General features: G+C 42.8%; 1 protein-coding gene across 1 annotated transcript in view; it reads right to left on the reverse strand.

Moving 5' to 3' along the window:
• LOC139278265 (V-type proton ATPase subunit d 1) overlaps positions 1-13,282 on the reverse strand; it is a 74,000-nt gene that overhangs the window by 5,197 nt on the left and 55,521 nt on the right. Inside the window, exons 2-6 of the mRNA XM_070896914.1 lie at positions 9,641-9,812; positions 6,525-6,703; positions 3,244-3,323; positions 2,273-2,350; positions 420-596 (exon numbers count right to left, since the gene is read on the reverse strand). Of these exons, the coding sequence (XP_070753015.1) occupies positions 420-596; positions 2,273-2,350; positions 3,244-3,323; positions 6,525-6,703; positions 9,641-9,812 (686 nt within the window). The remainder of the gene's footprint in view (positions 1-419; positions 597-2,272; positions 2,351-3,243; positions 3,324-6,524; positions 6,704-9,640; positions 9,813-13,282) is intronic.

The raw sequence follows: 13,282 nt of genomic DNA on the forward strand, positions 1-13,282 counted from the left end.
GAGTTATAAAATGGGTGTCTAAAGTGCATTAAATAAAGAATACAGAAGAATTTGTTGAATATTCATTTTATTCAACATCTAAAGCCAGTCCCCTCAACCTAGGATCATTTAGTTTGTAGAAAGCCAAAGAAACATTTAGACACTAGCTACATGTAAACATTAAATTACTTGTGTGTTTTGAAACAAAAAAGCAAACATGGTGATATCTTAATATAATATCAAAGCATGAAAATGATTGGTATTGCAGAATCTAGTAACAAAAGCAAGCTATTTAATGGAACAGACACCAAATATGTTTCACAATTTCCAGTTAGTCCAATGGAAGAAGCTATTTACATTTAGTCAGTAATTTTGTTTGCGTGAATTACTCTAGAATTCTTCACAGCATAAAATTCAACCCAAAAATGAGCACTACTTACTGGATAATAGTCCGCCACGGTCTTCACCTGTTCATAGTCATCTGCTCTAGCTAACTGAGCAAGTCCTTCTGGGTAGAGTTTTCCACAATGAGGGAAAAGTTTAGCTCGGTCTTCTTTAGACAGTTCTGTCCCAAAAGAGTTTATGGTGATGATGAAAGCTCGCCTGTCTGCTTCAAACTAAACATTACGGAACATAAATTACTCTACTATTCATTCTCGTACTAGGTTACAGTTTCTTCTACGTACAATTCTGCACAATATCTGCAGTGCATATGAACCCACATTAATACACCTCAGTTATATTTAGGGTTTCAGCACTGTGGAAATTGATTCAGCTTCGCCAATTATAAAGCTAAACATGTGATTTCTCAGTCTTTTAAAATATGCCTATGATGAAAATAACACAAAATGCTTTAAAAATGATATTGAAATATTTAATGGAAGTTTGAGATATTTTAATCCAATATTTTAATCCAAAGACAAATTTTTTTCTATATGTCTACACCTCAAATCAAGACTAACCAGTAGTACTATGGGTGAACACGGCAAGGGAAGGTGGTTACTTTGGGAGAGAAATTGGGCTAATTTGCGCCTCCCGATTGCGCCCCTGGGGCACAAAGGAGAGAGAACAGCACCTCCCGCTAAATTCAGCAAGTGTTTTGCAACGGCAGTAAGCCGACATCACCATGCGCAGCGCCCCGGAACAAAAATTAGCCCTGACCCTCTGGTTTAGCGCCTGCCAGTGACAACAAAAGATCAGCAATCGGGTTTCAGTCGGATGTCTGCTGGAGGAGCGCTATTTAACGGCACTAACATCCAGTGACGTTTTAGTTGGCCAATAAGTTTCAACTAGGCAGATAGGCGCTTCGACAGATTTGAGCAATTTGCAGTTGAAGGAGTGTTGTGACTTGAGATTCGTGACTTTCATTGAGGGCAGATTTGAAACTCCAGCATTTACATAATTTCATGGGGGCTGTGCTGGCACTGAACCTCGCACTGCAGCTTCACTGTCGGAGGCAACTGAAGCAGAGAGAAAGACAGCAAAATATGGCCAGAGGGAGGAGGCCCAACAGGGCTCTCAACAGGAGGCCTTACCCTCCTAGGGTATTCCGACACCAGTTCTCCTACATCAATTTCACTGAGGAACAGTGTATTCGAACACTGCGCTTCAGCAAAGATGCGGTCCATAGGGCTCTGCCACCTCCTGCAACCAGACCTCAAGATTCAGACCAAGATGAGGACGGCTCTCTCAGTGGCAGTCAAGGTCACCATCACGCTCAATTTCTACATGAGTGGATCCTTCCAGTGTGCAACAGGAGTCATCTCCAGCATCTCCCAGTTTGCGGTCCATTGCTGCATCTGCGATGTCACAGATGCTCTCTACAGAAAGGGGAGGGACTACATTTCCTTCCCCATCACCAGATAGAAGCAGCATGATCGTGCATGTGGCTTTGCCAGGATAGTGGGCTTTCCCATGGTGCAGGGCACCATTGACTGCACCCATCTCGCTTTGTGGGCACCGCTGTTGCCATTAGAATGAGGCATTTCAGCCATTTGGACACCAATTTATAACCTCTGATGTCAATCCTAAGTCTTACTTTGATCTGAACAGAAATTCAAGAATAAAGTTCCATTAATCTAAAATCTCCCAAATTTAAACCATACAAATGAGAAATTATAACTACATTTTGATCAGACCTTTGGAAACATGAGTCAATATAGAGGGTTTGTATTGACTAACAAAAAATATTTAATCAAGGCTGGCCTTTAATCTTCAAACTTAATATACTTAGTCCAAACCAAAATTAATAAAATGTTTCAGAATGTTGAGCACTGCAGTTTAAAATTCTCACCTCCAAAATAGGACACATTGCATCAGCAGTTGTACCTCCCAATGTCTTGCAGAACTTGTAAAATGACTCAAGATATGCCTTGGGGTTTGGTAGCGGAGGGGTAAGAAAAGAAGCAATCAAGTCAATTACACAGCAACAAGCTTCCAAAGTCAAGTAGAAACAACCTAGCAACTCTTGCCCTCAGCAATCTACTGTGGTTAAATTGAAATAGATTTTGTGACATTCAGCTAAAAATTTGGTCCAACTTGTAACTTGACCCACAACAATTTTCACCTCCTCTCTCAAAGGTGCTGATTCATACTGAAGCACCACCTTTCCATGCTCACCAACAGCCTTTTGTCACCTTACTCATGTATCCATAATTAATGTGAGTCTACTGTGAGCTTTGGCAGGTTAGAATGTTAACTGATTCTATTACAGAACAGGTCACATTAAGACTTACCTCTAACTGATAAAATGATGCACCTGACGAATCTGAAACAAAGCTTTTATAAATTCCAGGTTGGCAATATATACCAATGTACCCAGATTAGAAATGGAGAATAGTGCATTCACATGCTTCTCACTCAGGTAGTGGAAATAGGGTACTGCCTATGAAGCCTAAAATACAGTGACCAGTCGCTGCACCAAAATGAAAGTCTCAAATTGAATTGAATGAGCAGTTGCAACCTTTCATGACTACACACTAAACTGCCCAAAATATCTGATAGGCACCGTAAGATTTGGTGGTTATGGGAAATGCAAAATCATATTGTATACCATTAGTGGTATTCCGAGGTTATGGATATTGTACATTATTGAGGGCATTTTACTGCAAATCTGGCTTTGTTACACCCACCTATGAGTATTGGATGCTAATACTGGCTGTCCAAGATGAGAATGTGTTCCATTTCTTAGCACTGACATCTTTTACTTTGTTGAGCATAGAAGTTCATTTAAAGTTTCAGTAGTACAAGTTACTTTGCAGTTACCTTGTACAGTGTATTACGAATAATTTCAATGTTCATTTCATCAAGGTCCTGTTCAGATATACAATCCTGGAAAAATGCAGCTGAAATGAAGACAAAAATCTCATTGCACTCATCACTTTGAATTCTAAAAAAGCTGAAAATTCTCAAACAAACTGCATTCACTAAAAAACAATCCAGTAGGAATGATATACAGCTGTCTTTCAGTTATTGTATTGTAAAATGCACAGAACCATTTTACTCTGCACCCAGGTCCCTAGAATTCTGCAGCAAGAAAATGTATTTTAAAACACATTGGGCCTGATCCCGGGTGGGATCCTTGGGTACCTGTTTGCAGCGGTGCTTCCAAGTACCGCTGGGGAGAGGTGCGCCGACGTGCAACTCGACTTGCGTTTGCATCAGAGTTTCAGCACTCTCCCGACCCGTACGCCGCGCTCAGAAATAGCGACAGGTCAAACCTGTCTGTGCAGCCCTGCCAGCAGCATTAAGTATGACAACTTGCAAAAAAGGTAACTTAAAGTTTTTATTTTTTTATAGCGATTAGATAGTTAAGGGTATTGTAAATGTTTTTGGAATGTTTTTTCTCCCCCCTCCCCCCAGGCCTCTCTCGCAGCACTCCCGACCCAGGACTAAAGTTGCTGAAACTCACGTTTTGCGCCACGAATTCTTGTGCAACGCCTCCCTTACAGACATAAAGGCCGAAAGTTTGGCCTAAAAATGGTAGCGCAGCAAAAATGCTAAGTTTCACGTATCGCTACAGTTTTCGCGGAAAAACACCAAAAGCCAAAAATCCGGCCCATTGCCTAGAGCCCATTTACATTCCTGATTCTTGCCTGGCTGGAACACTAACTGCCCCATTTAGAAGAGAGTTCTGTAGATGCCTGGATACATGCAACTGCCGAGCTGTCTCCCAAAAGCTATTAAATGGGAGAATCACAGGTCTCAAGTGTCCAGGGGACACAAAGGTTTGCAAACCAGATGTATTCTCCGTGCACTCCAAATGGTAGCGGTGTGACACGACCAATGTCCGCGTTAAGCGGTGCATGCACAGAAATTTGAATGAGCCGCGCAACCCGTTAAAGGGGCAGCGCACCCAAAAAAAAAGAGGGGCAACATTGGACATGACCCCTCCAGGTAGTTGCTTTGGATTTACACTGGCAGTTTAGCATTAGCAGAGTGGAAATCATCTCACATAACTGCTAAACTTGCAGTTATGTGCACCCTTAGCAGCAATAACCAGTAAATTCTAACAGCTTTCTACGAAGAAAAACAAGTTATATAAACACAAAAGGGTTATTATTCTAAGACTCTGGTCCTGGGGCAATGTCTCACGCTACATAGGAGTATAAATTGGAGAATCAAAAGTGCGTCTAAAAGCTTAGCTGTCTTCTGGACTATTAGCAGATCACTACACATCTTGCAATGAATGAGAAATTGAGGATCAAGGTGAACAAAATCCTTATCCAAGATCTTGAACAGTACAGTACTTTAATACATTCTATTTTGTACAAGTAGGATTCTTAAATGCCCTAATTTTATCTTAGTAGTTCATGCTCAATGCTCTCTCTATAGTTAATAGGTTGATTCTATTTGTTGCAACAATTATGCTATTATTTGTAAAAAGAATATCTAACCTTTGTACACCTAAATGATATCAGTGTTATTGTTGAGGGCCAAAGAGTAACTACATACTAGTTTTAGAAACACTGCAATTTACATAGCTGCTTTGTACAGCACTCTAGATCCTCAATTTCCTCCTTTGTGGAGCCAATGTACTGGCATATCGTAAGCCAAAAGTAAATAGTTTCAATTCCAACCCAGGGCTTGGCTGCAACTCCATCTCAACTCCAATCTGCACTCCCACCTGTACACCCGCCCTTTTATAAGTTACTTTTTATAGCTTAATTGTTCTTCCTGGTCAGTATCATAACCCATTAACACCCCAGACATGCAGAACAACAGTCACTTTTCTATTTTATAAAAAGCTGAAGTATATCCTAGCTGTCGAATGATTGTGTGCAGTCCCACTGAAGACTGCTATTCAACTCACTTACAGAATCAACAGTATAAATTTCAGCAGTGCTTACTAAACAATTAGGTAACCCATCACAAAGAAAACAGACTCACCTTTTCCATTCAATGAAATTACATAAAATAATAGAAGACTGATAGGCTGACATCTTAACCACAATTAACCATCATTCCTTTAGCGCTCAAGTTGTCTCAGCTGGGTTGGCTTTCACATGCACAGTAATTCCTTATGAATTCCTCTGTAACCATCAGCTCTCTCCAACCCCAATCTTTTACAATTTAGACCAGTCACTTTTACGTACAGAACAAATGCTGTTATGAAACCTAATACTAGGTTCCAACTCACAAGGAAGAACTTGAAACATTGGCCCATAATTTGTGGTCAGCGGCGAAGCAAAGCTTTCTACAAAGATCTCACAATCTCTGTGCCAAAATATTCCGCTTTTCCGACGTGCAGTTGACATCAACGTACTATAGTGGGAATCCCATAGTACAAGCTGCTGTGACATTAACCAGCTGTCTAAGCAACAAATCACAATGCAGGATCCTCACAGACCAAGAACCAGGAAGCTTCTTTGTTTCTAACTTTTTAAAAAGGGAGAGCAAAACAAAGATTGAGAATCTCACATCAGGAAATGGTAAACCTGAAATAATGAACAAACTTAAAAAAAAAAAATTATATTTAAGTTTTAAAACATTTTATTTTTATTTTGAGAGATAAATTTAACACTCCGCAAAATTAAAATTAGTTTTTCAGGCCCGAACCTTTGTTTAGCAGTAGGTATTACTCAGATTGCTGTTAAAATCCAAATTACACCTCATCTGAATGGGTTTAACTTTTCTAACAGCGATATTTGTTCGGAAAAGGGGAAGATTTCGTCAGATCAGTGAATTTACTGATTGCTGGCTCTATTTGGGGGGGGGGCCGCGGATCCCTTGGAGGAGCAGTGAATGACAGATGCAACTTCAGGATTTCCACATGTGCATACACTAAATCATAAAGATGGGGTCAGTTTCAAAGCCGAAATGATGGCGAGCGCTGCCAGTTTGCTGTCATACAAGACCACAAGTTCCGGGCCATCGCAATAGTTAGGGGAAAAATAGATTGGATCATGAGCAGAACTTTAATGGGAGAAGGTGCATGCACCTATGTTCTTGGATCAATTATAATGTTATGTAGGCACTTATTCAAATGCTGAACTTCTCTCAGTAGAACTTTTAAATTCTTTAATGCCTGCAGACTCATACCTTACCTAAAGGTGTGTCAACCAAGATGGCATTGTAAAGTTCTGCTGGTGTCTGGGCAATATTCACTGCTTCCATCTGCTCAAAGCTGCCTAATGGATGACACTTTGGAACTAGTTCAGAAATGGATCGCTGGTGTAACGTTCCAGTAATCAGGAGAATTACGTTGTCTATCATGTAGCTGTACCTGTACAAAATAAAATTGTACATTTATAGCTTATACAGGGAGTTGGTGCTCATTTTTAAGCCCCAATTATATATTTTAAAGCATTTCATCATACTACTGTAAAATCAGAATGCAATAACTTGCACTTTAACATAGCAAAATATCCCAAGGCACGTCACTAAGCAGGGGAGAGGGTTTGGCATAGTAGGACACCAAACACAAGTGAGTTGGGGGAGGGGGAAGAACAGAGTCAAGATGGTGACTATTGTCAAAGAGGTAGATTGAGGTTTTTGAAAATCGAGAAGAGGTGTAATCAGATGGATCATTTGTGAAGGAAATCCGAGAATACAAGAGTACGATGGTTGAAGGCTATGCCACTAACAGTGGAACAGATGAAGGGTATGGCAATGACCAAATTGGAAGAACAGAAAGCACCAACTGGGACATAAAGTTGGAGGAAGTTTTAGAGGTGAAGACAGGTGAAAGTGAGCGCGACTTAGTGAGCACAAGATGAAGACAGTACAGTTCTCAGTGAGTTGGAGTTTCTCAAAGGTGGAGCTATGAAGGCCAACAAAGAGGGCATTGAAGGTAATCAGTATAGAAGGTGCTTCGTTGCACTTGAGTACTTAAAAAGCTAAGTCTGTTTTACTTTATTATTCCCCTCAATCTAATACTTAAAAATGGCACAATACTTCAGGCAGCTTCTAATCTTTTAGATGTTGCTAAAAATGTCCGATGGAGAAAATCCCCTTTCAGCAATACTGGACAGTATTTACAAACAGTTGTGTGCAGTGGTTAAGACTTTTTTTTTAAAAAGTAGTTTTCTCCGTTTCAGTTAGTCAGGTTTGGCGCACTCTGTTTCAAGGTGCTTCTTGCACAAAACTTTTTTTTTTTTTTTTAAGCACACATCCTGAAAAGAGTACAATGTTGTAATAGAAATGTCACTAGCCTTCAAGCAAAGTGGAAATTAAGATGACAAGTTAGCATTCAAGGTTATAGCCTCAATAAGTAGTACAGGTGCAACATCCCGAATCTGGAACTCCGAAAACCGCAATTGTCTGAAAACCGGAATTTTGCGCATAGCTGATGGAATCGTCCGGAATTATTGTCCGAAAACCGGACAGAGGCAAAACCCAAAATCTGGCATGGATTCGGTCGAGGATTCCAGATTTCAGACAAGAAAATCCAGTCTGAAATCCGGAATCCTTGACCCAATCCGTGCCGGATTTCGGACCTCGCCGCTCAAAACCTGGCATGGATTCAGTCAAGGATTCCGGATTTCAGACTATTGATTTTCTTGTCTGAACTCCGGAAAAAACACCAAACCAGCACGGATTCAGTCCGAATATTTTCAGGGCAGTATCATGAAAAATATTGCGACAGGGCCTTCTGGAGCATAAAACGCCATAAAAGATCTTGCATTACAGAGCACCTCATCACACCCTCAGGATTTTCCAAAGCACGTCACATCCAATTAATTACTTTTGAAATGTTCACTCATCATCATCATCATAGGCAGTCCCTCGGAATCGAGGAAGACTTGCTTCCACTCTTAGCACGAGTTCTTAGGTGGCTGTACAGTCCAATATGAGAACCATAGTCTCTGTCACAGGTCGGACAGATAGTCATTGAGGGAAAGGGTGGGCAGGGAGCCTGGTTTGCCGCACGCTCCTTCCGCTGTCTGCGCTTGATTTCTGCATGCTCTCGGCAATGATACTCAAGGAGCTCAGCGCCCTCCCGAATGCACTTCCTCCACTTAGGGCGGTCTATGGGCAAGGACTCCCAGGTGTCAGTGGGGATGTCGCACTTTATCAGGGAGGCTTTGAGGGTATCCTTGTAACGTTTTCTCTGCCCGCCTTTGGCTCATTTGCCGTGGACGAGTTTCGAGTAGAGCGCTTACTTTGGGAGTCTTGTGTCTGGCATGCGGACTATGAGGCCTGCCCAGCAGAGCTGATCAAGTGTGGTCAGTGCTTCAATGCTGGGGATGTTGGCCTGGATGAGGATGCTAATGTTTGTGCGTCTGTCCTCCCAGGGGATTTGCAGGATCTTGCGGAGACATCGTAGGTGATATTTCTCCAGCGACTTGGTGTCGACTGTACATGGTCCACATCTCTGAGCCATACAGGAGGGCGGCTATTACTACGGCCTTGTAGACCATGAGCTTGGTGACAGTTTTGAGGGACTGATCTTCAAACACTCTTTTCCTCAGGCGGCCGAAGGCTGCACTGGCGCACTGGAGACGGTGTTGGACCTCATCATCAATGCCTGCTCTTGTTGAAAGGAGGCTCCCAAGATAGGGGAAGTGATCCACGTTGTCCAGGGCCACGCTATGGATCTTGATGTTTGGGGGGCAGTGCTGTGCGGCAAGGACAGGCTGGTGGAGGATCTTTGTCTTACTAATGTTTAGCGTAAGGCCCGTGCTTTCATACGCCTTGGTAATTACGTCGACTATGTCCTGGAGTTCAGCCTGTGTGTGCACAGACACCGGCGTCGTCAACGTACTGTAGCTCGACGACAGAGGTTGGAGTGGTCTTGGACCTGGCCTGGAGACAGCAAAGGTTGAACAGCTTCCCACTGGTTCTGTAGTTTATCTCCACTCCAGCTGATCTGGGATTGCTTGCTGACACTGGGTACCAGAAATGGGATAGTGTCCAGTGTTAACATGCCTCCATTTGCCACAAAGAGAGAAAATGCTATTTTATTTGAGCTGATCTGTGCCAATCAATTCAGCCACTACTGCTATGTTGGTAAACAAGACCCAACTGTGCAAGATCCCATAAACAGCAAGAGTTGAATATGCAGTTAATGTGTTTTTCGTGATGTTGGTTGAAGGAGGAATGCTGGCCAAGACAACTAGACTAAATATGGTTCAAGAACTATCCTGAAAAAGCAAGGTATACTCAGGTTAGATTTGCTCTCCAATTTTTTTTATCCCACCAATACAACTTGGTGACTCACGTGATGAAATCGAGAAAGCTGGCCAGTGGTTCATATGCGTGGTTCCTCATATGCCTGAACTCAACCACCATCTTCTCCTTCAATTTGTCATCAATCACTGACACAGTGAGTGGGGAGGCCTCATTTGCCAGAAAATTGCCGTAGTCTGTGCTCTGGAGATGGAGCTTCAGATCTGTAATATACAAATTAAGATGTAAGCATAATGAACTGCCAAGTTTACATGACACACAAGCTTCTCAACCCCATATAAAACAAAGAACCAGCAAGCAAAGATAAGGAACTGAAAATAAATTTATGGTCAAAAAGCTGAGGCACACTTCTGTATATATTTTTCCCTGCATTCGCTCTCCTGTGTTGGATACAGTTTTATGGCACAGATCAGTTCAAATAAAATAGCATTTTCTCTTTTTTTGTGGCAAACAGAGGCATGTTAATACTGGACACTCTCCCATTTCTGGTACCCAGTGTCAGCAAGCATTCCCAGATCAGCATTAGAACTACCTTCACTCTGTCCTACCAGATGTCTTAAATCTAACTTTAGAACATATGTGCAAAATCCAACTTGTAGCCTCCAAAGGTTGCCAATATGCATCGAATTAATTTAAATTTTCAATTTTCTTCTGTTGGTTCACACCTACAGACTTCAGGTTGAGATTGCTCAATCCCATATTTTAATCATTCATTCATGGGATGTGGGCGTTTATTGTCCATCCCTAGTTGCCCTTGAAAAGGTGATGGTGGTGAGCCGCCTTCTTGAACAGCTATAGTCCGTATGATGAAAGTACTCTCTGGTTCAATGAGCAGTGTAGAAGAGCATGCCAGGAGCATTACCAGGCCTATCTAAAAGTGAGGTGTCAATCTGGTGAAGCTACAACACAGGACTACATGCATGCTAAACAGCAGAAGCAACATATTATAGACAGAGCTAAGCAATCCCACAACCAACAGATCAGATCAAAGCTCTGCAGTCCTGCCACACTCAGTCGTAAATGGTGGCGGACCATTAAACAACTGGAGGAGGAAGCTCCATGAACAACATCCCCATCCTCAATGGTGGCAGAGCCCAGCACGCGAGTGCAAGGCTGAAGCGTTTGCAACAATTTTCAGGCAGAAGTGCCAAATGGATGATCCATCTCGGCCTCCTTTGGAGGTTCCCACCATCTTCAGTCAATTCGATTTACTTCCCATGATATCAAGAAACAGCCGAGTGCACTGGTTACAGCAAAGGCAATGGGCCCTGAAAATATCCCGGCTGTCGTGCTGAAGAATTGAGATTCAGAATTGGCCGCGTCTCTAGCCAAGCTGTTACAGTATAGCTACACCAGACAAAATAGAACATTTCCCAGGTAGGTTATGTCCACAAAAAGTAAGACAAATTCAATCCGGCCAATTACCACCGCATCTGCCTATGCTCAATCAGCAGCACTGTGATGGAAGCAAAGGAGTATTCAACAGGGAAACCGCTCACCGATGCTCAGTTTAGGTTCTACCAGAACCACTTGGCTCCCGACCTCATTACAGCCTCGGTCCAAACATGGTCAAAAAAGCGGAATACCAGAGATGAGACGAGTGTAACTGCCCTTGACCTCAAGGCAGCATTTGACTCAGTGTGGCATCAAGGAGCTCTAGTAAAATTGAAGTCAATGGGAAGCAGGGGGAAAACACTCAACTGTCTAGAGTTATACCTAGCAAAAAGGAAGATGGTTGTTTGTTGGAGACCAATCAACTCAACCCCAGGAGTTCCTCAGATCAGTGTGCTAGGCCTAACATTACCAGCTGCTTCATCAATGACCTTCCCTCCCATTAGGTCAGAAGTGGGGATGTTCACTAACGATTGCAGTGTTCAGTTCCATTTACAATTCCTCAAATAATGAAGCAGTCCCTGCCCACATGCAGCAAGGCCTGGACAATATTCAGGCTGTAAGTGGTAACATCTGCGCCACAAAAGTGCCAGGCAATGACCATCTCCAACAAGAGAGCATCTAACCACCTCGCCTTCACATTCAATGGCATTACCATCACCAAATCCCCCACCATTAAAATTCTGGGGATCAGCATCGACAAGAAACTTAACTGGACCAGCCACAAATACTATGGCTACAAGAGCAGGTCAGAGGCTGGGTATTCTGCAGCAAGTGCCTCCCCTCCTGACCAATATACCCTTTAATTTTTATTTGGGCAATGCGGCTCCTTTAACGGGCACGTGGTCCATTCAAAATTCCATGCATGCGAGTATTTTCAATTTAAAAGCTGGCACACCGGCTGTGCGGGACCTGCGGAGCGCTGCACGACCACTAAAAGAAAATGTTGCTCCTGACTTCCCAAAGTCTTTCCACCATCTACAAGGCACAAGTCAGGAGTGGGATGGAATACTCTCCACTTGCCTGGATGAATGCAGCTCCAACACTCAAGAAGTTAGATACCATCCAGGGAATAGCAGCCCGCTTGGCTGGCACCCCATCCACCACCATAAACATTCACTCCCTCCACCACCGGCATATCATGGTTGCAAGTGTGTACTGCAGCAACTCGCCATGGCTTAACATAAGCCTAGAAGGACAAAGACAGCAGAGGCGCATGGGAACACAATCAGCTCCAAGTTCCCCTCCAAGTCACACACCATCCTGACTTGGAAATATATCGCAGTTCCTTCATCGTCACGGAGTCAAAATCCTGGAACTCCCTCTCTAACCACACTGTAGGAGTACCTTCACCACACGGACTGCAGCGGTTCAAGAAGGCAGCTCAGCATCACCTTCGAGGGCAATCAGGGATGGGCAATAAATGCTCACCTTGACAGCTATTCCCAAATCCCATGAATGAATTAGAAAAAGTGCTGCTAGTTAGTAAGTTCCAGGATTTTGTTCCAGCGAGCAGGGGAGAGAACAGGAAGGAGGGAGCGAGAACAGGAGGAAGAAAAGAGAAAAGCAATTTGCAAGTATATAGCACCTTATCAAATCCTCAGAACATTCAAAATGCTTTACAGCCAGTGGATTACTCACTCGCGCATGCAAGCAGGCACGAAGTGAATTTGCATACTGTAAGGTCACCTAAAGAATTCATGACCAGATAATCTGTTTTTGGTGATGTTTATAGAGGGATAAATGTTGACCAAGTGACAGAATTCCACGCTCATCTTCCAATGGTGCACAGGATTCTTTCTGTCCACCTGAGCTGGCAGATGGAGTCTGCATTTAACATCTTATTGAAAGACGAAACCTCCAACGATGCTGTTCTCCCTAGCTATGGTACTGAACTGATGGCCTAGATTATGTGCTCAAGTCCACAGCGGGGCTGGAACTCAAGGTAAGAGCACTACCAATTGAGTTAAGCTCGTAAAGTCTAAAAAAATACAGGCCAAAAAGTTTTACATTTCCATAAATTCTCTTAGGAGATTTCATCATACGGTCCTGGGTTGCGGAAGATACAAGCCCAAATAAATGCATTAAACCAAATAATTTGAATGGACACACTCCATACATACTTCTAATCAGTGGACTGAACAATGACCCACTGGGCAGCTCTGCAAGTTCAGCATAACAACAGTGGAGCTTTATGGGAAAGCCCAGCATATTGTCATTTGATATCCATTGTGTGTGTAAAGTGCAAGTGAGATTTATGAATTATCAAATGAACCTCAAG

Source organism: Pristiophorus japonicus, chromosome 13, assembly GCF_044704955.1.
Source record: "Pristiophorus japonicus isolate sPriJap1 chromosome 13, sPriJap1.hap1, whole genome shotgun sequence".
Lineage (NCBI taxonomy): Eukaryota > Metazoa > Chordata > Chondrichthyes > Pristiophoridae > Pristiophorus > Pristiophorus japonicus.